Source organism: Ricinus communis, chromosome 4 (genome assembly GCF_019578655.1).
Source record: "Ricinus communis isolate WT05 ecotype wild-type chromosome 4, ASM1957865v1, whole genome shotgun sequence".
Taxonomy (NCBI): domain Eukaryota; kingdom Viridiplantae; phylum Streptophyta; class Magnoliopsida; order Malpighiales; family Euphorbiaceae; genus Ricinus; species Ricinus communis.
Window position 1 is genome coordinate 28,864,872 of NC_063259.1, and position 23,129 is coordinate 28,888,000.

The 23,129-nt window shown below is 35.3% G+C and overlaps 2 protein-coding genes across 5 annotated transcripts; one reads left to right on the forward strand and one right to left on the reverse strand.

The window, feature by feature from the left end:
• Positions 1-1,256: 1,256 nt before the first annotated feature.
• On the reverse strand, positions 1,257-4,008 carry LOC8289654 (WD repeat-containing protein WRAP73). 4 transcript variants are annotated; one of them, XM_015722048.3, is made up of 6 exons: positions 3,606-4,006; positions 2,902-3,390; positions 2,441-2,662; positions 2,265-2,367; positions 2,029-2,136; positions 1,257-1,848 (listed from the first exon to the last, which is right to left on the reverse strand). In XM_015722048.3, exons 1-6 carry the CDS (start codon positions 3,720-3,722, stop codon positions 1,481-1,483), a joined length of 1,407 nt encoding a protein of 468 aa, XP_015577534.1. In that variant the 5' UTR covers positions 3,723-4,006; the 3' UTR covers positions 1,257-1,480. The 4 variants fall into 4 exon arrangements, with proteins under 4 accessions (XP_015577534.1, XP_002511007.1, XP_015577546.1 ...); XM_002510961.4 differs by having other exon boundaries at positions 2,265-2,337; positions 3,606-4,004; XM_015722060.3 differs by having other exon boundaries at positions 1,544-1,848; positions 2,029-2,168; positions 3,606-4,008.
• A 964-nt stretch (positions 4,009-4,972) lies between these two features.
• Positions 4,973-22,977, forward strand: LOC8289653 (uncharacterized protein At3g06530). The gene is made up of 39 exons (XM_015724850.3): positions 4,973-5,271; positions 5,365-5,578; positions 5,699-5,794; positions 5,876-5,993; positions 6,085-6,258; positions 6,353-6,523; positions 6,950-7,005; positions 7,104-7,193; positions 7,281-7,429; positions 7,745-7,827; positions 7,923-8,045; positions 8,143-8,217; positions 9,057-9,225; positions 9,450-9,589; positions 9,722-9,814; positions 10,453-10,633; positions 11,447-11,544; positions 11,653-11,805; positions 11,899-12,058; positions 12,597-12,730; positions 12,865-12,946; positions 13,043-13,205; positions 13,614-13,689; positions 13,866-14,039; positions 14,142-14,210; positions 14,313-14,417; positions 14,744-14,833; positions 15,814-16,025; positions 16,126-16,327; positions 16,457-16,639; positions 16,903-16,998; positions 17,086-17,153; positions 17,228-17,576; positions 18,175-18,390; positions 18,967-19,635; positions 19,711-20,120; positions 20,559-20,820; positions 21,637-21,807; positions 22,457-22,977. Exons 1-39 carry the CDS (start codon positions 5,112-5,114, stop codon positions 22,688-22,690), a joined length of 6,468 nt encoding a protein of 2,155 aa, XP_015580336.2. The 5' UTR covers positions 4,973-5,111; the 3' UTR covers positions 22,691-22,977.
• The last annotated feature ends 152 nt before the right edge of the window (positions 22,978-23,129 follow it).

Consider the following 23,129-nt stretch of genomic DNA (forward strand, 5'->3'; position numbering starts at 1 on the left):
AAGTGTTGTCATTCACTTCCTCATTTGTTTAATATATATTTATGGGATGTTTACCTATTAATTACCACCTGATTATTATTTATTTACTCTTTAGTTTATTTACCTTTCTGTTTCTTAAACTAACTTATTACCTAGCATTAACATTTTAGAAAAATTAAAAATTAATGTTGTAAAATTTATTTTGAACAACAATAATTGTAAGTTATTTTTCATGCATATATAGTGTAACGCAAATGATATTTTTCTGTTAAATTTCATATAATTCAGTCACCAAGTATCGTTTAATAATAAGAAACTTTCCTTTTAAAATTTGGCCTGCAGAAATAAGTTAAACTTTTAGTATTTTAATCATTGCTAATGGTAGAAAACTCAAACCAAGTCGGTCAATTCAAAATCTTTAGCAACTTGCTACCTACACATTTAGTAAATAGATTTCTAAAAGATTAAGATAGGCGGACTTGAGAGACAAAATGTGCATTGACCAGAAAGCTTCTGTCTTCCTTGCTGAGTATGCGGTTCTTTAGATAACAACAGAGACTCAGATTGTATTTGGATATGAGAAAATGAAATTGACTGACATGGTATCATCAACAAAATAAATTTAATTCATTTTCTGTAACCCATTGTTTTGTTTTGTGTTAAAAGAAGAATCTATGGGAGCATTCATGTTAAGCAGTTTGCATGAGGCAAATGGATTCCTCTAATAAATTTATTACTAATCGAAAATACTTAGCATCGAGCCGAAAGCATCTCCTTAGTTATACTCCCGATTAGTCGCACTTGTAAAATAACCAAACTAACATATGATATGACCCCATGTCTCTTATTGTTTGAGCTTGTAAAGTCAGCTGCTCATCTTTGCTTGCATGCTTATTTGCAATGGCATCTCCATTCCACTCTCTATATATGCCCAAATATCGTTACAAACAAGAAGAGCAACAGCCCATTTAATGGATTGCTTCCATGTAATGTATGTTTTTTTTTTTTTTTAATGGGTTTTCGGTTTTGACTTCCACTCTTGTTTTTGTTTCATTCACAATTTAGCCGAACTTAACAGACAAAATGCATTATAGTAATACTGTCATCACCTTTCAACTCCACAAGGCAAGCACATCGCCTGTGGAAAACTTAACTGGTCCATACTTTTGAGAAGTTAGCATTTCCATAGAGCTTTTAATTCCTTTGAGATTCATGCCAAACATGCATGCTAGTTACCATCTACTTGGTTGGGAACTGATTTAAATGTAATTGTAGGATACAGATGGAAACCTAAAGATAAAATATGCCACTATTAAGTAATTGTACATCACAGCAGAACTGTCACTACAGGCTGAACTCTGAACTACAACTAACAGAGGTCTCTCAGATACAACATAGTACAGCAAGAAACAGAGAGTCACGACTGCTTGGTTGACCGTGGGTGCCTTTTTACATCTTTTTACTAATTGACTGTCGTCTCGCCTAGGAGAGTAGATATGTCTCAATCATCAGAGCTATAGTCACTAGATTCTGGCAATAGGGGCACAGCAGCACAGCAGAATAATTCCTTGTCTTTGAGGAGAAGACAGCTTCCGTCTGAATTCCACTTGAGATCATTTATGCAAAACTGTGGAAGCGGATTACTAACGCAGTAAGCCCCTGAAGGAGTCCACATGTACAAGTGGCAGCTGCCTGTGCACAGAACTAGTCTTGTGCATGTTGGATCCCAAGTGGCTGCTCGGATAGGATCCTTCTGCACCAAGATGGCAGCAAGCTCAAGGTGATGCATGTCCCATATCCAGAGAGCGGTTGGCATGCTGTCATTACGAGTACAGATGTACTGGCTGTCCCTGCTCCATGACATGAGGCCTGTCAACAAAGGCTAAACTCATCAATTATGAAAACAAGGAATAGAAAGAGAGAATTGACATGACAAAATTAATCAGGTTGATGCTTCTGAGAAGAAGAAAAACTAATAATGCTGCATTTTTGGGGAATATATGTGTTTTCTCAATGCCACATTGTACTACATGAGAAAGATGGGCTAACCAATTCCTTGTTTAGGGTTTGGTTTGTCAGCAGGAGGCTTCTGGAAAGGCAGCGCAATAGGCACTTCTGTGATGTCATACCTAACTCTGAAGTGTCCTTCTGCAGCATCTTTTTTGGGAGAAAAAAAATGTTAAAGCTTACTGTAAAAAAATAATTTAAAATAAGAAAGCAGCTAATTTATATGTCAAAATAATTACAAATCGACATCATAGATCCACACAATAAACAATAGTTACCAGAATTGCCTTGGAGAAGTTCATCACTTAAACTAAGTTCAGACATATCAAGGTGCAATGGCTCATCCACCTCCTGGCAATTCGAGAGAGAAAAAGGAAAGCACTGAAATGCTTATAACTAATGAAATCATTACAAATGCAAGAATATAAAAAAGAAAGCAGAGAAAACAATTTACCTTGAAGACAGCAGCACAACAAGGAGCACGAACTGTCGATAGGTGCATAAATTCAGCAAAGGTTTTCCAGGTTAGGTGGTTGAGAACCCGAAACATCTGATCATAACTACCCACAGCTAGAAAGTGGCCACAAGGAGACCATGAAACACATTTTACACCAAGTCCACTTTCATATGCTTGGTACTTGAACAGACACCTTCCATCTGGTGAATAAATCAAAACCTGAATCAAATTACCCCAGCCATAAGCTCTTAAGTTTCCTGCTAAGGACATAGTAAAAGATAAAAACGTAGGACATGCAAAATTAACATTCTTATTAAAAACTTAACTATTACATATAAAACAAGGCATTGTCACGATAACCATCATAAAACATCAAATGACCTCCAAGATAACTAGGACAGTGAGCATTTAACTTCTGGCCTTAACACTGTATGTAAGATAAAGGCAATGAGAAGTACCTTATATTCAAGAGGTGAATCCCAAACGACTACAGCACTATCATCCGGGGACCATTCAATATCAGCTAAATCCAATGTATCAACAGCAAAAGTACCCATTATCTCCCACGTATAGCATGAAAGCAGATTAATATAATCCTTACAATCACGCCTAGTACAAATGGCAGCAAATTTCCCATCTTTAGTAAAAGAAAGGCCTTTAGAAGCATGTTTTGGCCATTGAACATGAACACAAGCTGTATTAACAAGTGACCAAACAGTTAAACGCAATTGAAAATCGGAGGTAGTAAGTATATGACGACTATCTGGACTCCATCTAGCATAAGCAATGCCGGCTGGACCTTCATCTATTTTACAAGTCCATTCAGGTTGTGTTAAGGACCATGCTTGTATCATTGGTCTTTTATGAAGTCCACATAGAATGTATTCAGAATCAACTGCCCATTCTATATAGCTTATTTTATCCAAACATGAAAACAACTGCACAACCTGCGTACACAAAACAAACACTCGTAAATCACCATTTTAAACTAATGAATCAAAATTTTGCCCACATTTTATTAAATCTTATAACTTTCATAAACTCAATTGAAAAATCTCTTTAAACGACAAAGTATCACGAACATAAATCACAGCATTACGCAAAACCAAAAAAGAATATTTCCAAATTTGGGAGATGGAACATGAACAAGATTGAAAAGTACCTTAAACGACAGCGTATCACGAATGACTAAACGGTAATCGACGGCGACGGCGATATATCTGGCATTGGGAGAGAAACAACAGGGACCGGTCTGTTTATAAGCTTCGGTGAACTCCATTTCCTTTAACAGAATTCTAAGAAATCATAGGCAGCAATATATAGATTTAAAATGCTTTGCATTTTTTTTTTAAAAAAAAAATGGTTGATAAAGAGATCTAATAATGACCGGTTGGTTTGGATCTAATAAAAGAGGAGAAGGGGCCTGTAAGTAATGAGAGCAGTTCAAATTTTTCTCTTTCAAGTGGATTTGGAGCGAGACCCATTTTTGACTGCCGCTACTGTTGTATATTTTTCTTTTCTTTCTTTTGCCTCAAATGGCGAGCCAGTGAAGAAACGCCGCCGTATTGATAGTTTCAAAAAATGGCAAATTAATAGCACCCGTTAGATTTCCCCATTATATACTTCGTCCTGCTGTTTGAAATACAAAATAGTTTTGAATAGTCCCTTCTGCTTGTCGTCTGATCCACTTAAATCCCTATTATTATGAAATAATAATTTTACAATAATAACTGAATAAACACATTGGTATAATCTAATATGTAGGAGAAGCACAAATGTTTAAATTATTTATTTATTTTATTTTTATAACAGAATATTATATTTTTAAAGAAATCTAATATTTATTTAGAATTATTGTTAGGTGTTAAAAGATGAAAATAAAAAATTATTTTATTTGCAAAAATAATAGAAAAGTTTATAAAAAAACATATAATATAATTGTGATGAAATTAGATGATTTGGGAGAAGTTAATATATGAGTATTGAAGGCTAATATAACTATATTATTAGTTAAAGAAAATGAAAAATTTACCTGGCATGATTTAATTTCTTTTTATTTCAACCATTTAATTATCGGTTGAAATATTATTTTATCGAGAATGAGCATAAAAAAATACATTTAAAATAATAAATTTGAAAGAGATATTTTAATATTATGTAATATATTAATTTATTAATTTATTTAAAATTCTATCTATTTTATTAGAATATAATTTAATTATAATTAATTTTATACAAAAATTGATTATATAAAATTATAAACTGATTTTACTTCATGCAAATAATACAAATTTTAGATTTATAAATAAATTTTATAAATTTTAACCGAACATGGTATAAGAATTTAATACCATGAAGATGACAGAGGAATAAAGTGCGCAGTGGTTACTAACATTTAATTTTAGGGATTAATATGTATATTGAGTAAACCTGGAGAGTGTTTTCATAAATAGCCCTGAAAGATAACGAGAAGACGAAAGTACCCCTATTTGATCTCTTATTTCCAAAACCCTAAACATACACGTTGGTTATTTGAAACCTGACGCATGCTCAACCCAATAGTTTTTATTAGGGTTTAAGCCCTGTTCTTTCAATTTTGCACCTTATAGACTTCTCTCTTTCTCTAATAAAACCTTGTTTTTGCTTCTGTACTTTTACACAAAAAACCATGGCGACAAATTTAGCTTCTCAGTTAGCAGCAATTAGGTCTGCAATACAAACCGATACCGAGTCCCAAAAACGACCTATCGTTCGTCCTTCCATTCTGTTTGATCCTAAAGAAGCTGCCGATATTGATATTGATACTATTTTCAACATTGCCATTTCAGGTTGGCTCTAAATTTTTCTTTACATGTAATTACAGTGATTAGGCAAAGTTTAAAGACGTTTTTATAAAATATGTGCATTTTTTTTTTTGTCAGGTATAGAAGTTCTTATAGCTCTTGATGAACGCTTTAGAAACTATAGAAACGATCTGTTTAGTGATAAAAGTAAAGAATTGAATAGAGAATTAATGACTCAAGAGGAGAACAGCCGTATCAATGCAACCATTGGTTCTTACTTAAGGTTACTATCTGGTCATCTTCAGTTACCTGCTGCTCACAGAACACTTGAGTATTTGATTCGCAGATACAAGTAAGCACTACCTTGAGCTGGCCCTACTAGTTTTATCTTTAGGAGATTTTTTGGAACTTGTTATTTATTTCCTTATCGGTGTAATGTGATAATGTGGTGATGGTTTTGAAACTAATGCAGAATACATGTTTACAATGTTGAGGATTTGATTCTATGTGCCTTGCCTTATCATGATACACATGCTTTTGTTCGGATAGTTCAAATAATTGACACAAGGTAATGAATGCGGGTTCTTGGTATTCTATGTTGTTTTCTCTCACAAGTTTAAATTAATATTTATTTACTTATGGTTTGTAGAAATAGTAAATGGACATTTTTGGAGGGTGTTAAAAACTCTGGTGCGCCACCTCCCAGAAGTGTTGTTGTGCAGCAGTGTATTCGTGATATGGGAGTTTTGGAGGCTCTGTGCAATTATGTGAGTGTTCGTTTTATTTCATAGTTTTTTGTTTTATGGGTTACTTTGCTATCGTGATTGCATACAAAAATAGCGAGGTCTTTTACCGCAGGCATCTCCGATAAAGAAGCTTCAACCATCAAGACCTGTAATCAGCTTTTGCACGGCAGTTGTTATTGAAATTTTGGGTTCTATACCTGTTGTTAATAGTGATATTGTAAAAAGAATCCTTCCGTTTGTAGTTTCTGGACTTCAGCCTACCCCCAAAGGGGGCTTAGATCACAAGGTTAGCTTGGATGGGAAATCATTATCTTTTGTTTCTTAACTTGTTTATTTGCTTTTCAATTTCTGAAGTGGGAAATGTTTATTTCTCTATGTAGGCTGGTGCTTTAATGATTGTTGCTTTGTTAGCAAATAAAGTTTCACTGGCTCCTAAGCTTGTCAAAAGTTTGATTCGGTCAATTTCTGAGTTGGCTCGAGAAGATGCAAAAGAGCTGACTGATCTGCAATGGCTTCGTTTATCAGTCATGGCTTTAGTTAACCTTGTTCAGGTACTACTTTGTAAATCTATATGCATTTGGTTTATCATTTATGGTCAATTTTTTTTATTCGTATGTGAATTATGCGTCCTTAATTTTGTTGCCATTGTCATTTGATTTTATTGCTGTGTTTGTCTTTATGGAGAAATAAGTCTGATTGCATTCTCTTTTCTCTTTTTATCATTGTTCTGATTTGCTGTCTGTATGCATAGAGTACAATGTAGTGAAGTAAAGTGAAATCCTGATTGCCAATTGCAATTAGTTTATCTTAGCGTAAACCTCTTGGCATCAACAAGGAACCTCCTACATACAATTGGGCTGACCTTGTACCCTGTTAAAGTCCTATTCTGACTTTTGAACTGAGATCATGTAGATGTGAATTATTTGTAGTTTCATTTATGATGTACCTCTCACTTCACTTTGTAAAAATTTTGTTAGTTGCAATCCATTGATGCGTTTCCAAAGAAAGCTTTGGAGTTTTTGAAGGATACTAGGTAAGACTTCAATTGGCTTACATGATCGAACATTTACTGCATCATGAATATTGTATATGCTGGCTATCATTTTGTGATTATCTTTTTATCTCCTATAGGGATATTGCTGGGGTTCTTTTAGAACTCTCTAAGGAGTTCAATATTGACAAATTCCTTTCTGTGCTTTTGGAATCTCTCGTTGACTACAGGTGTGAATTAAATTATTGTTTCTGATCAACATGTTGGCGCTTTCTTCCCTTAGGCATTGCTCTAGACTGATTGTTGTTTGTTGGCAGTTGTTCTGATGATGCAAGTTGTTGTGCTTTGATATCCGTAATCGAGACTGTTCCAATAAAGAATTATGTTGAACATGTGGTCTCGAGGGTCCTCTTGTCTTGCATAAAATTGACACAGAGAAATGACCACTCAACACCATCTGAATCAGGTAACTTTTAGAACGGGCATTGTCTTTCTATTCGCATCTTTTTTTTCCAAAAAAAAAAAAAAAGAAAATAGCATGATTGTCTGGTAATTTCACATGCTTATGTATATTTATCCTACCATTTAGTATGCTTATGTATATTGTCTGGTAACTTTTAAAACTGTCTGTTCATCATATTACTGCAAGTTTGGGCTTCTAGGTAGCTGTCATCTATAAAATTCCCTAATTTCCTTATTATAGAGCTATATAATTTGAGGGCTTCTTTACCGAGGTTATGAGTTTTGTATTTTATACGCTTCTTACGGTTGGACTTTGTAGGAAACTGGGCAAAGAAGATTTTAATGGTTATTAATAAGAATTATTCTTCTGAACTTCATCAAGCAGTTCGCAAGTTCTTGGAGGTCCGTTAGCTGACTGCTCTTTCCCCTCTCTCTCTCTCTCTCTCACACACACACAAGCATTCTGGTTTTGTTGATCCTTCCTCTTTTTATGATAGGACTCCGAAACCCAATCCAAGAAAAAGGGTGCTGTATTTGAAACTTTATATAAGATGTTGGATGGGAACTTGGACTTGGCTACATCAGATTCAAAAATTTGGTTTTCTCTGCATCATCCAAGGGTATCATCGACTGTCATTCCCTTGACTAATGAGTTATTGTCAACTGTTTGAGTTACTATTTTGTCAAGTCATCTAATGCTTTTATAATGTCAAATAGGCTGAAGTTCGGCGTGCTGCGCTGTCTGGTTTAAAGGCATCTGGCTTTCTGATTACCTCGGATGTTGTTTCTGAGGTAGTATTTAGTGCATTTTGTTATATTTCTTTGTCATTACTGCTATTAGGTATGTGGTGAATTGGATGGTTTAAAGTGTTCCTATATACTAATGTAGCTACCAACATTTTTGGGTTCCTGCTCTTGTAATTGGTTTTTATTTGTGGTTTGATATTTTATTTCTATATTTAAGATGGTATTGAATCGTTTTGCTTTTTATTAGACTATAAGCTAAAGTATTATACTATATATGACATTTTATTGCCTTTTCATGTTGCATCCTTACTACATCTGAGGATAGCCTGCCCATCACAATGCCATGATTTAGTTTTGTTTTTCGATTGGCATCACATCCTGCAATTTGTGGCCATTAAGGTTCATGATATTGTTTTTGCTTGAAAATTATATCAGGATGAGGAAGAGTATAGTGAAGTTTGGTTTGTTGTGACATAACTCATATTAATGGAGTTGAAGCAATTTTTAGATTATATTCCAAAAGTTTGTAAGTGTTGTTTGCTCCCTTTTTGATTTTTCCCTTGTTCTCTTACCCGGAAGGGCTTCTTGTCCTTGTTTTATTTATTTATAACAAAATTGCTTGCCTTAGGATAAAGTATGTTTGCTCCTTTTGGTCTAATCACCTTCTGTTACATTCTCCAGCTGTTGTCAGAACTTCATCTCAGTGGTTGGCTGTTGTAATGTGTGTTTAGTGTTTAATTTGTGCTGTGAAGGGTCTGAATAGTGTGAATAATTTTCAATATGAAACTGTCGGGAGTAATTAGATTTTTGTGTCTCATCATTTAGAATTATATCCGTCCATGAAAATTTTGTAATCTCTGTATTTCGATTGATCTGTGATCCAGAGGTTTGGAACTATTCGAGATGCGATTTTGTGCCAGCTTCATGATAATGATTTAACGGTTGTTCAAGCAGTTTTAGCTCTTGAGGGATTATCGGAAATAATAAGAGCTTCTGATCTTCTTGAAATGTTGGATAATTTACTTAATAGATGGGCTACCACCCAAAAATCAAGTGAGTATGACTAGTTTTAAATGCTTTTTCCTTGTACACTTTTTATTGTAGACTTTCTTCCTAGCCCTGCTGTTGCACTTAGTAACATTGGGTTTTCACTTTATTGGTTGAAAAATTGGCTCTTCATTTTAGCTCAAGCGTTGAATAATCTTTTATGTATGAGCGTCCAGTGCTGTTTATATTTTGCTACAATTTCATATGTAATTTGTCTTTTCTGTTTGCAGACTCTTCAGAAAAATCTACTCTGGCTGGTGATGTGGCGGTCTCAGTCCTGAAGATTGCCATCTCAAGCTTCCAAGGCCAGGCTGACTATTCAAAAGAACTTGCTGCCAGGATGTTTCCTTTACTCCTCATGTTGCATAAGGTCTAGCTTTTATGCTTGTATTTTGTTTATGGTCTCTAAGTTACACCATTGTGGTGTAAATGGAGAAAATGCAAAATGGCAGATGTATTGTCCTGCTCTTGATTTGCAAGTGTTCTGTCTTGCTGCATGCAGACACGGAAGCTGAATTGGAAGGTTTTGGAGTTAGCAAAGAAAATGAACTGGCCATTGTACCACAATCTCAATTATATCTCCACTGAAGAAATGGTATATTCTTTCACTTATATTTCATTTTCAAACAAAACTTTTATTTTCTGTAGCATATATATTTTTGAAGCCTTATATTGGAACCATATAAGTCTGTTTTGGACTCTGGACTCTATATTACTGTTGGACTTTGTAGAAGGCTAGACTTATGGAAACCACATTTTTTTATTTAGTGTCTTTATGCTGATAAGATTATTTCTCACCGTGTATCAAGTTCAAATACAGGGATCAAAATTGTTTCAAATGTATATACAGTGTTTTTCATTCTTTGTTATTTTCCATCTGATGTACTAGCTTAACCTTTTATATCCAATCATAATTAAGAAACTTTTGTTTTTGGTAAAAAGAATGCGCATCAGGCTTTAATGATATGGAAAGTTTAACCATTTTATGGTACAGCCTCATCTGACTTGATGAATCTTTTATTCCCTGCATGTATCTTCATGATGTCTACCAGCTTGATACATTGGGGGAAATTTTATTAATTGTTGACTTGGTTCAGCTGATGTTCTACTTTACATTTTTCCATTCTTTTTTCCTCGGTTTTTTTTCGGTTTATTGTTTCTACAATGTTCTGCTTTTGATATTTGCTTCTATACCAGTAAATAATTTAAAGTATGATCTGGAAAATAATGCAGGAATTACCACGTGAAGAAGTATCTGCAGTCAATATGAAAATTATTAGCAGCCTGGCAGAAACATTCACAGTGCACCCTGATGAATATACTTCTTGGTTTACCAAGAGCTGCAATAACTTTAGTCTGTCAAAGACTCTTTTCTTCTTGGTTGTGATGCAGTCAATTCTAAATCGGGAGAATGGTATGTTTTCTACTCTTTATTAAGTTTATGTTTTGTCCTTGGCATTGTTATAGTAGAAAAGTGTTCTTTGCAGCCCATTCTAGGGCAGGTTATTGTTGAGAGTTGTTAAGCCCATTGTAACACTTTGTTTGGGAAGAAGGGATATAGGAGAGGAAAATTGGAGTGGGAAATGTTATTCCCTCTTTTGGGAAGGAGAAAAATAAAGGAAGGAATGTAAAGGTTATTTTCCCCCAATAACAATTGGTCCAATATGAAGAGAAGACAGGGGGAGAAAAAGGAAAGATAGAAACTAGAAGTCTTTCCCCTCATATTTTCCTCTTATCCTCTTATCCAAACAAGAGTAAAGGAGATAATCAGTAAAATCTCCCTTTATTTTCCCTCTTCATTTTCTTTCCTCCCTTGCATATTTTTCCAGACCAAACAGAGTTAATGTGCACCTGAGGTGCAACTCTCATTCCTAGAGCCCAACGCCTCTACTATGATAAAGCCCGAGGAGCTTGCTTTGTTGCCTAGGCATGCACCTGCTGTGTGGTGCATGGCTCGAGGTGCTCCTTATAAGCTGCCAACATCAGCTGGACGAAATCATATGCACAGTATTTTGCATATGGCTTGTTTTGACAGTCTCTCAATTGTTATTATTATGGTGCTGTATTTATTCATTGCATAACGGGTTTGTGTTTCTTTATTATAGCCATCAAATTTGTATATTATGCAAGTTTTATTTTACTTTAGGGTAACTGCTTTTATAGAGCTTGTGCTGCTATGTTTCAAACTAACTGTGACAAGGGACTTATGCATTTTCTTGCATGACAGACAGTGGGCAATTTTTGGCACTTTTTGAAGCTTGCTTCCCTGTTTTAAAAGCTGAGTGGCAAGTTCTTGAGTCTGCCGCTGATGTTTCTGAGAACGAGGTTGGTTGGCCTGGTTTGTTATTGCATTCCTAATTTTATTTTCATGCTGTTGATTTTGCCCTTTCTTTTCTCAATTTTTGAATGTATGCCTATGCTAATGGTTAACAGTTCAATAAGGAGATGATACACTGGGATTGTCGAAAATTCCTAGATCAGCTAGCTGATAATGATGTCAATGCGTTAAACAGAGACATTCTAATTTGCGCCTTTTGGAGGTTACTGGAGGCAGTTGTTTCAGTAGCAGCTGCAGATATCTTGCTGGTTTGTGATGTTGTGTGGCTAGTTTTTGATTCCATGATCTTCCTCCCGCTGGGATCATAGCTTTTGGAAATTGGATTTTTGTGTCTCTTTCAGGATGATAATGGGCAGTGGGTAACCTGCAGACTTAGGGATTTATTTTCCTTCTTCGCAACCTCACAGTTGAAACATGTTTTCAAGGAACATCTTCACTACCTTGTAACAAAATGCAACATCTCTCCTGTTGATTTTCTATCTGGTTTTTTCACAAATGAAGGTGATTAATTGCTTGTCTTGTTAACATTGTATTTGTGGATTATTATACCCTCTTACCTTTTCCCTTTCTAAAAGACATGTTAAAATAAAATAATTATATAAATAATTTTATTTTTTTCCTTTTAGGAAAGCATTTCGCTTAAGATGATGAGTATATACACCATACAAGTACTATATAAATACATTTTAATGGTATCATTCTAAATGGTATCTAAGTAATGGCTTATGAAAACCAAAAGTACTGAGAATTATGATTGATCTGGTACTCTGATGATATGTTTTCTTGTTGGCTGTTTGCTACAATCATTATAAGTCTAGCATAACAAGTATCCAGTCTGTACAGTGCATATCCTTAATGGTCCAAGGTTTCATTTTTGCACTGGTTTATCTTTTTCTTCTAGTATGCTTGTTGATAATTTAACTTTTCTGGCTTTGTTAATTTTGGAACTACTGTACAAGAAACTTTAATCTGATCTGCATCCATAAGCTGAAGGCTTAGATCATAGTTTCATGTGTTTATATTCTCTATTATTCTGCAGGTGTTCCTGTTGCTGTCCAAGTGGAAAGTCTTCACTGTCTTGCGTATCTTTGTGTGGAGCCTGATGATAGATTGCTGTTTCAACTTCTAGCCAATTTCCCTTCTCTTCTTGTTCCACTTGCCTGTGATAGCCAGGTTCAACCGTGGGACACTTCAATTACTTTGTGCATGCTCTTGTTTTTCTTTTAATCTGCAACTACTTCAATGTCTTGCTTATGGTTTTAGTATATAGTTTCTCTGATTCCCTCAAGTCTGTGCACTCTTTTCAGGATATAAGAATTGCTACCATGGGCTGCATTGAAGGACTCTATGCGCTATCGCGCCGCGTTGACTACTTAAGCAAGAAGAATGGTATATTACTCTACATTAAACATGATGTCCCAAAATTATGGTTCTCTCTATGTTTGAACTTTTTCATAACTATAATGTGAATGGGAAATTTGACAGGCAACAATGCAAGTTGGAGTCATTTTCTCGATGAACTTTTAGGCCTAATTGTCCAACAAAAGAGGGTGATATTATCGGACAAGAACTTTCTACCTTCATTAATGACTTCCTTGCTTGGTTCATCTTGTGTTAGTCTTCTAGTGCCAAGAAATGTTGAACAGAGGTATTTTTTGTGCATTAGTTATTGTTATTATTATTTGTTTTAATTTGAAAATGTTAAATCTGCATCTATGTTGATTCAGTGGTTCAATGACTCTTTACCCAGCTATATAAGCTTATAACTCATGCTTAGTTTTGTCTCACTACCATCTGATTATCATGTTACCTTTTCCTAGAATTGTCATTGATAATACTAAATTATGGACTTGATTTTAGCCCTAAATTGGGTGGAATGGAGGAAAATTATGCTTATAGTCAACCCTAAGTCGTTTGGGTTAAAGATTAATTGAGTTGTGTAATAAATATGAACTAGTAAAAGATTCTCTAGATTATATTTGGTATTATGTCAATTGTCACTAAGACCATTATCACAATTTGTCTTGAAAGTAAGATGCTAATTTTTCTTTTTCAGATTTGATCAATCTACGAAGGAAAAGACTCTTGCTTTCATCTTAGGTCATGCTCTTCAACTTTCTGCATTTGCGAAGGTTTGTTCTCTTTGATCTGATCTATTTTCTTTTCTTTTCTTTTTTAGTAGCAGAACATTTATCTGCCTATACAGAAGAGGAATGTTTCTGCCTTCTCTCTGAATTGTTTTCTACTATGCTCGTGGATAGGATTTTTCTTTATAGGATGAAAACTGACTGATGGATTTCAATTGCAGCTAATGATTATGTCTTTGCTCAAAGGACTGGGGAATGCAATAATGTGTGTTAAAGATGTTGAAACGTTTTTGGCTCAACTTTTGAAAAGACGAGGACAATTTTATTTTGAAGGAGATAAGTCATTCCAGAAACTGTCTGAAACTGAAGTCAAGATCTTGTGTCTTTTACTGGAGGTAAACAGAAATATAAAAATATACATATCTTAAACTTACATTTCTGCACTGTTCTTGGCATTCTTTTGCTTAATTGTAACTGCATCCTCTGGTTTGCGTCAGTTCTGTGATATGCTTCCTTCATCATTTAATGGACGTGCTGTTGAAGATTATTTATTAAGGGCTTTGCAAGTAAGAAGTTAATTGCAATTTGTTTGAATGGTTCTAATGGTCTATGGTGTTCTTTGTACCCTGTTTGTTGATTTATTTGCTTTGGCTTTGTTTTCTATCCAGTTGGATGGGCTATCTTCCGAAGAATCTGCTGTTGCAGAACCTTGTGTAACTGTCCTGCAGAAGTTAAGTGGGCAATTTTATAGTGGTTTGTCAACTGAGAAACAGGTTAGCTTTATTTTTGTACTGATTGTCTTATGCAGCAATTTTTGTCTAACTCTCTTACATAGGCATGTAGAATGAAAAAACAAAAGCTCATACTATGATGTCCAGAAATAATGGTTCTTAATATAGAATGTATGTTTGTTACATAACAGATATATTAATTATAGATACATCTGCATATTGCTTAAAAAAAATGTTCAGTTGAGTAGAACAATAAATGCTGATATGCTTCGCTTTTCATTTGGCTTTGATATGTATCCCTTGCCTAATATTTCTTGCTTAATAGACAAGAAATTTTTCATTGTATGTTCTTTTCTTGCTTTGAGCAGGGGCTTCTTTTTCGCGAGCTTGTGGTTTTATTCCGGAATGCTAATGGTGATATACAAAATGCAACTAGAGAGGCCTTGCTGCGCTTTAATGTTTGTTGATTTTCTTTTCAGCTTGTTTCCACCTTAATTCTTTTTCTTTTATATTTTTATGCAATTGCTTATTAGCACTTTCCTTGGAATTTCTTTGATTAGACTGGTTATGGAGTTTGTTGACCACATTGTGTGACAACATTTAATCTTGATCCTTATGGTGTGAAAAAGGAAGCTGTATACTTTTATGGCCACCCACACTGTATCTTTCTTTGAATTGTTTCTTCCTTGATTGCAGTTTGGCCTATTCTCTTATATCAAAATCTTTTGAGCTCTATGAGAGTGGACTAGATGGATCACTCATGCCAATATTTTGATAACTTGATAAAAAGGTGTTTGTACTTCACATAACATTGCAAAAGATTGCATGCACGCGATGTTGTGTTTGAAGCGCTATTATAGTCACTAGCCTATATGTTTGTAACTGCAAGCAAGTGGTATAATTATTTTGATTTGATTGACTGTATCTTTTACAAATATATCAAATAGTTGAGTCACTAAAAGTGTTTGCATTTCAAAAAAGTTGGACAGGTTTCAGCTCCAGTGTTGTTTATTAAGTACCTGAACTTGTTGATGAGTGATAACTACATAGACCATGTGCCGCAGGATGTGTGACATTTAAGATGCATCACACGTAGACATTTCTTATAAAAGGCGATGGCGACGCCTTATACTACTCTTTAAGGAACATTTATGGTGGGCTCTATATAACTTGATTGCATATATTCCAATTAGTAGACATCGAAATGACTTTGGCCATAAGCCAAACATGGAAAAACAGAAAAAACAAGTAAAAATGAGATGGTGTAAATATATGCTGGCCCTCGTGCTTCTTGGCTTATTTAAGGGTTTGCTTCACCTCAATATCTTGTTTCATTCTCCTGCTCCAATAAGTGTGATACAGTTTTTGTGACTTGAGCTCTAAGATGTGTGATCATCTGAAAAGCAGTAGATTTGATTGGCAACTTTGGCTGATGCAGATTACTTGCTATACAGTAGTTCAGGCACTTGAATTTATACTCAATCAGGATAGTCTAAAAAATGGTTCAGCATACGGGAAGAAGAAAAAGAAATCAATAGCTTATCAAACATCAAAATTGGATATTGATGTTGTTTGTAAAGGAGAAACTGCAGTACATATGCTGAGCTCCCTGCTTGACATATTGATGCTGAAGAAAGATATGGCTAACAGGTTTGTTTCAGTGATGTCTCCAACTCTGGATGATTAGTTTGTAATTTGACCCTACCATTAGTGTGCTGACCTTCTCATTGGATGGACTTTGATGTTGTAGGGAATCTCTTATTGGGCCCTTGTTTGAGCTTCTTGGTAAAATATCTCAGAATGAGTGGGTAGTTGCCCAAGATGAAAAGGGAATCCAAGCTTCATCTGGCACTTCCGAGAGCATTTCTACTACAATGTTTTATATTCAACAGGAAATTTTATCAATACTCGAACATATTATTGCTTCATCTATAAATGCAGTTCCGCTAAAGGTACACCCACCCTTTTTGAAGTTGAAAAATTTAGCTGGGTAATGCTTACATGGCTTTTTCCTCCTCAGTCTGGGTTTCTTTTCTTTTCTCTTTCCTTTTCTCTTTTGAGGTATCTCATTTTCATTGCAGGATGAGATAACAAATAAAATTGACATCAAAATGTTGGTGGAGTGTGCACATTCTGCGAAGGATGGAGTCACACGCAACCATGTTTTTTCACTGTTATCTTCAATTGCAAAGGTCATTCCAGACAAGATAATGGAGCATATATTGGATATACTTATGGTTATTGGAGAATCAACTGTCATTCAGGTTTGGACAAATCTATTTACCTTGTTTTGATCTGTAATTCACCAGTTTTGATGTGGAGTGTGTGCACACACTTGCAACCTTAAGCATTGGTTTTGTGCTTGAAGAGAGAATTTTCAAATTATGGGTTTTGGAAGATTTTTCAGACCAATTGAAAGATTAAAAAACCCTTACATAATAATTTAAAACTGGAGACTATATTTACTCAATATTTAGCAGCATGCCAATCACAGCTCTCATTCCTTCTTTTTCTATTAATGCTTTAGATTGACAGCTACTCACAGCATGTGTCTGAGGAGCTTATATCTACAGTTGTTCCCTGTTGGCTGGCTAAGAGGAACAACACAGAGAAATTGCTCCAGGTATCGGATTAGTCTTCTCTGAAAAAAATTGATTTCGGTTTGCTTGCTTTGAAACTACCTTTTTGAGTAAGCCAGATCTATCTACAGATTTTTGTGAATTTATTGCCCGCCGTTGCTGAACATAGGAGGCTGTCAATTATGGTATACCTGTTAAGGTATCATTTACTGGACTTTTATGACTTCTGCAGTTTTTTTTTATATTCTGCTTAATTCACACGCTTCTTTTCAGGACATTGGGAGAACGTAACAGCTTGGCTTCATTGCTTGTCCTCCTTCTCCGGTCCTTAATTTCAAGAAAAGGATCGTCTTACCTTGATGATACACAGATTTTAGACAGTCTTATGTCTTCTGTAAAGAGAGAGTGGGAGTATGCCTTTGCTGTGCAGATATGCGAGCAATACTCGTGCATGATATGGCTTCCATCTGCTGTTTTGCTGCTTCAACTTATAGGAAATGGCCATGTGTGCCGAGAACTGTTTATGGAATTGCTATTTGCATTGGATTTCATTTTACATAAATTGCAAGATCCAGAGTTAACGTTCAAGCTTGAATCAGGCGAAAGTTCTGATAGCATCCAGGTTCTGATACATTTCTCTTAACAATTTGACGATCATAGTACCCTAACAATTGTTTGTTGTGATTTTCAAAATGCACTTTCAAGAACTTATAAATTACGTTGTATTGTTATTATCATTCAGCAACTTCCCTCATCTTTTGAGTCTTGGAAATGTTGGACTTGTAAAATTCAAAAAGAAAAATTTTAAAAAAATTATGTCATAACTGAAGAGTTAGACACAATTTTTGTTTCCTTCAAATTAAAGAAAATATAAATTTCCTAATACCATATCATTTGTAGCATGTTCATGAACCTTCTATGTGTCATTCACGGGGATTGTATGCAACTTTTGAGGGGCCTCTGTAAATTGGTTTTAGTCATTTTGTGAGTTTGGTTTACAGTACCTTTTCCTCCTAAATGGTGCTGATCATGTTTTAATTTTGTTGGTAGCACTAATTGTCATTCTGCTATGTTTCCAATTACATAGGTAATATGTTTTGAGTGATAGGGGAAGAATAAATAGCAGTACCTCACTACTTGTTCTGCCATATGTTTTCTCTCTGATTATGTTCCTGCAATGGCTTGCATGATTATGGAATGACCAGCGTTCGTTTTTACAGGCAGCTCTTCAAGAACTCATGGAGCATGCTGTTTCTCTTTTACATCTTATCGACAAGAGAAGAAAGCAAATAAGTATTCCTGTTATAATGAGAAAAGAACTAAGAGTCTCTATACATGCTGTCTTGAGAACTGTCACAGCAGTTATGAACCCTGCAGCATACTTCAGAGGGATAATCAGTTTGCTTGGACATTCAGATGGAGATGTGCAAAAGAAGGTACCTGGTTATGTAATGCAATGTCTTGTTAGGAGCAAGGGTTTAAAGCCTGTGGCTTAACACTCTTATGGCTAGGGATAATAGGTCCTGTAAAGATATTGTTTTCATAAAGCATAACTTTTAGAAACCATGGCATCTTTATTTGTTATTGCCTTTCTTTTTTTTCTTTTATTTCTTTCAGGATTTATCAGTATACATGTAAAAATTAATTCTAAATGTGGTTTGGATGAAAAATTACTGAGTTCATGTAGTTCCCATTTTTCATTAAAAATTTAGGCTTCTTTATTTGACTCCCTCTTTTTCTACTTCTTATTATATGATTGCAAATATACAGAGCTGAAGCCAAACAAATGAATTCTTGACAGTAATTTGCATAAAAATGTCTTTATTGTTGCCAGAAGCAAAATTCACATGTGCAAATTTCCAAGTTTTGCTGTGCGCATCATTACTCTTAATACATGTGTTGTGCGTTATTAATACATCTAAGGGGTTTTTGGTTTCAGTTGGTTCAAATCCTTAATGTTGTCTGTGCTAAAAAAAATAATTCTAACGATTTGTAGCTTTGCATGCTATTAGGCTCTTGGGCTTCTTTGTGAGACATTAAGGGATCATGAGTCAAATAAAACAAAGCACAAGGGAAGAAAAGAACTGAATGCAAATTCAAGTACTGGTTGGCTCCATATGGATGAGAATTTACTCGAGTCTTTTCATAAGATGTGTTTGGAAATTGTTGGGTTAGTTGATGATGTGAAGAATGAAGTAGATACTTCGTTGAAACTTTCAGCAATTTCTACCCTGGAAGTTTTAGCGCACAGCTTTTCTTCTGATTATTCTATCCTCAGTATGTGCTTTCCATCTATTACAAGAGGCATTAGCTCGCCCAATTTGGCCATTTCTTCTAGCTGCCTTCGCACTGCTGGTGCTTTAGTTAATGTGCTTGGACCAAGAGCATTATCCGAGCTTCCTAGAATTATGAAAAATTTGATTAAGATATCTCATGAAATCCCTTCTCGGAGTGGCAATGATGACACCTCTCCTGCACTATCAACTTCAAAAGAATCATTTATGCAGTCTGTTCTTGTCACCCTGGAGGCGGTTGTGGACAAGCTTGGTGGTTTCTTACATCCATATCTTGAAGAGGTTATAGGACTAGTAGTGCTTGGTGTCGAGTATACAACAGAATCCAAGCCAAAGCTAAAACTGAAAGCTGATGTAGTACGAAGGCTCCTTACTGAGAAAATCCCTGTAAGTTCTTATTAATCTGCTTGTTCTTATTTATCATGGTTTGAAGATCGCCAACCTTTATTTTTGTTTGTCCAGGTTCGACTTGCTCTGCCGCCTTTGCTGGCGATATATTCTGATGCAGTGAAGTCTGGGGATTCAAGTGTGTCAATTACTTTTAAAATGCTAGTGGGCATAATTGGTCAGATGGATAGATCATCTGTTGGTGGTCACCATGAAAAGATTTTTGACCTCTGCTTGCGTGCTCTTGATCTTCGTCGTCAACATCCTGTTTCAATTCAGAACATTGATATTGTTGAAAAAAGTGTCATTGATGCTATGATTTCATTGACTATGAAACTCACCGAATCTATGTTCAAGCCTCTTTTTATTAGTAGTGTTGATTGGGCAGAGTCGCATGTTGAAGAAATTGATAATGAGGGTGGTGCATCTGTGGATAGATCCATTGCCTTATATGGTCTGGTGAACAAGCTTGCTGAGAATCATAGGTGAGTTAATGTCATGGGTACTTAGTTTTTCATTGTTTAAACAACCTCGCCAACAATTTCATACTTTTTGCTTCTTGGTAGCTGTTTCTTGGCCATCCATGTCATTTATCTAATTGTTCATTAGGCTGTGATTCTAGTTAAGATAATATTCAAGTGCAAGTAGTATGATGCCTTATCCTGATTTATGCACTTAACTATCTAGTTACAACAGTAGTTGAATATCTTTTAATTAAACACCCATAGGCATAATATAATTGATCTTATTAAGTTATGATCACAAGTTGCCTTATAGCAGCGGTTCATCTGTCTTTAGGGGATTTGATTGACACTGCCGTTGAAAGGGGCTTTAAAATTCTTTTCATTTTTTATTTTTGTTTATTTAATGTGCTCTATCTCTAAGAAGCTTGGCCATTAAAATTTCATCATTGATTACTGCAGGTCCCTTTTTGTCCCTTACTTCAAGTATTTGCTTGAGGGTTGTGTACAACATCTCTTGGATGCTGTCGATGCAAAAAATGCTGGTTTAACTCAAAAGAAAAAGAAAGCCAAAATTCAGGAAGCAGGAATGGATGTAAACGGAAAAACCAGTCTGTTATCACTTAAAACTTGGCATCTAAGGGCGTCAGTTATATCAGCTTTACATAAATGTTTTCTGTATGATACTGGAAGTCTGAAATTTCTGGACTCGTCAAATTTTCAGGCTAGTAATCTCTACCTCCACACTCCAACTTTATGTGATATGTAGCTATCAACAGGTTTACAGGTGAAGTTGTTTAGCGGGAATAATAGAATCTTGATGATAAGTTTATAATTGTTGTAATTTATGTTTTAGGTCAGTACTTCATTAGCTCTTGCTGTAAATAGTCACAAATTGCAGTTTACAAATCATGATAATTGAACTGTTTTTCAATTGGGCATATCAACTTTAGTACTCCCTTTGCATTCTAGAATTATTATTAATGACACATATATCTGTTAGTTGGATTTACTAGTGACAGGCTTTCATGGATAAGAGCCATTTTTGCTATCTAGAAATCAATAACTGCTCATGTGGGGTTTGAGTAACTACATGGTTCTGCTTTTCACTTCATTTTAGTATCTATATGCTTGGTGGAACTAATGTTATCAACAATATTGAAAAACTTACACCGGGTACTAGCAGCATTAGTTAGCACACAGACTGCTGTATGGCCACCTCTCTCTCTCTCTGTTTGGACTTGTATATCATCTTTATTTCTTGATTCTATAATTGATTAACAGGTTTGTTTTATTAGGATGGTATTGCTACTTAAACAATTACACAATCTTTGTTTGTGACTTCACCATTCAAATCTTGTACTTCTTGTGAACTCAGAATTGTTGCTTGCTGAATATTCTACTGAAAATTATGGAAGTTAATATTTGAACGCCGACTGAGATATGATACCTCCATCTATCCATGAAATTCTATTTTTCAAGCCAACTTTTATTTTGTTATCCTCTCTTACATCGTTTGTCATTTGAATTCTGATTGCAGGTTCTGTTGAAACCCATAGTCTCACAGCTAGTTGTGGAGCCACCAACTTCTCTAGGAGAGCATCCAGGCAGACCATCTATTGAGGAAGTTGATGACTTATTGGTTGTTTGTATTGGTCAAATGGCTGTTACTGCAGGAACTGACCTTCTGTGGAAGCCCCTGAACCATGAGGTGATCTTTTTGAATCTCTATTTCTTCCCTGTTCCACATTCTGATTGTAAAGGTTGGATCTTTTAAGTTTGAACGATTCTCAAGAGTGCTTGAGTTTGCACCTTGCTTGCTAATAAAATGGGAAGATAACTATCCAGAAGTTTGCCTATGACACTTTTTTTTTTTTTTTTTTGAGAAACCTATGACACCTTTTCTAACCTTGATTGTCACATCATATCCTTCTTGTTCGAGTATTGAATCATTTAACAAACTTGACAAAATATTATGGCTACAAACTTTAATAATTATGGATCTTGAGTCTTTTACCAGGTGATCAACTAGTTGGTTAACTTGATAAAATTCTATGCATTCTTTTATTTCCTTGAAACTCTGGCTGGATATCAGTTATTTAGTGCCTGTTTTGTCTTGTTGTGTTTCAAGACTTGCCAAACCAATGCCTAAATTTGGTACTTTTAACTTACTTCACGTTCCCAAATAGATGGATGTACTTGGGCCCACCTGAGATGTCTTAGGTACTCTGTTTCTCCAAGCTTCTACTGTATTCTAGATGCATTTGGTCATTCAAGTTATAGAGCTTTTGGCTCACAGTCAGCAAAGATTAATAGTCTGCTCAAGTTATATAATTCCATCTCTTTTTCAACTTCTTCAGGTATTATTGCAAACTCGAAGCGAGAAGTTGCGGTCTCGGATTTTAGGATTGAGAATTGTTAAATATCTTCTGGATAATCTGAAAGAAGAGTACCTAGTATTTTTGCCTGAAACCATCCCCTTCCTGGGTGAACTACTCGAGGACATGGAGCTGCCTGTTAAATCTCTAGCACAGGATATTCTCAAAGAGATGGAATCAATGAGTGGTGAAAGTCTTCGTCAATACCTCCAGTGATTCTGAATGCGTGGTGTGTCCATTTTTTTAGATTGGGGCACTTGTGTGGGTTAAACAGAGATAGTCAATGCCAAGCTAATGTATGTAATTGTAATGTTATATTTATTAGAGTTAGGTCACAACCAACAAGCTGAAGCTTATTAGTCGGTTTTTGAAAGGTTAGGATGTGGGGAAAAGCTATGGCTTTAAGCATGTGATAAAACTATGTTCTGTATCAAGCAATGGCTTACAAGCTTCTCTTAGTTTTGTAATACATTCAGCAGTTTCTAATAGATCAATTTTGTTTCCTTTCTCGCTTCCGCAAAGTCGGGACTGAAATGTGCTGCGATCATCTAAAAAGTGCCATTAAATGTGCGCCCTATTGAATTTAATTTGGCCATTCGGCTCAATCCGGCCATCTAATTTCTTGCGTGGGCAATTTTGATCTTTGTCAATTATA

Bases quoted from the DNA above. Each gene is read 5' to 3' on its own strand.
- LOC8289654 (XM_015722048.3), bottom strand. From the start codon at position 3,722: ATGGAGTTCACCGAAGCTTATAAACAGACCGGTCCCTGTTGTTTCTCT. The intron at 3,391-3,605 runs GTACTTTTCAAT...TTGTGTACGCAG, and splicing joins GTGATACGCTGTCGTTTAAG to GTTGTGCAGTTGTTTTCATG. The intron at 2,137-2,264 runs GTAACTATTGTT...CTCCCAAAAAAG, and splicing joins ACTTCTCCAAGGCAATTCTG to ATGCTGCAGAAGGACACTTC.
- LOC8289653 (XM_015724850.3), top strand. From the start codon at position 5,112: ATGGCGACAAATTTAGCTTCTCAGTTAGCAGCAATTAGGTCTGCAATA. The intron at 6,259-6,352 runs GTTAGCTTGGAT...TTCTCTATGTAG, and splicing joins AAGGGGGCTTAGATCACAAG to GCTGGTGCTTTAATGATTGT. The intron at 7,828-7,922 runs GTCCGTTAGCTG...TTTTTATGATAG, and splicing joins CAGTTCGCAAGTTCTTGGAG to GACTCCGAAACCCAATCCAA.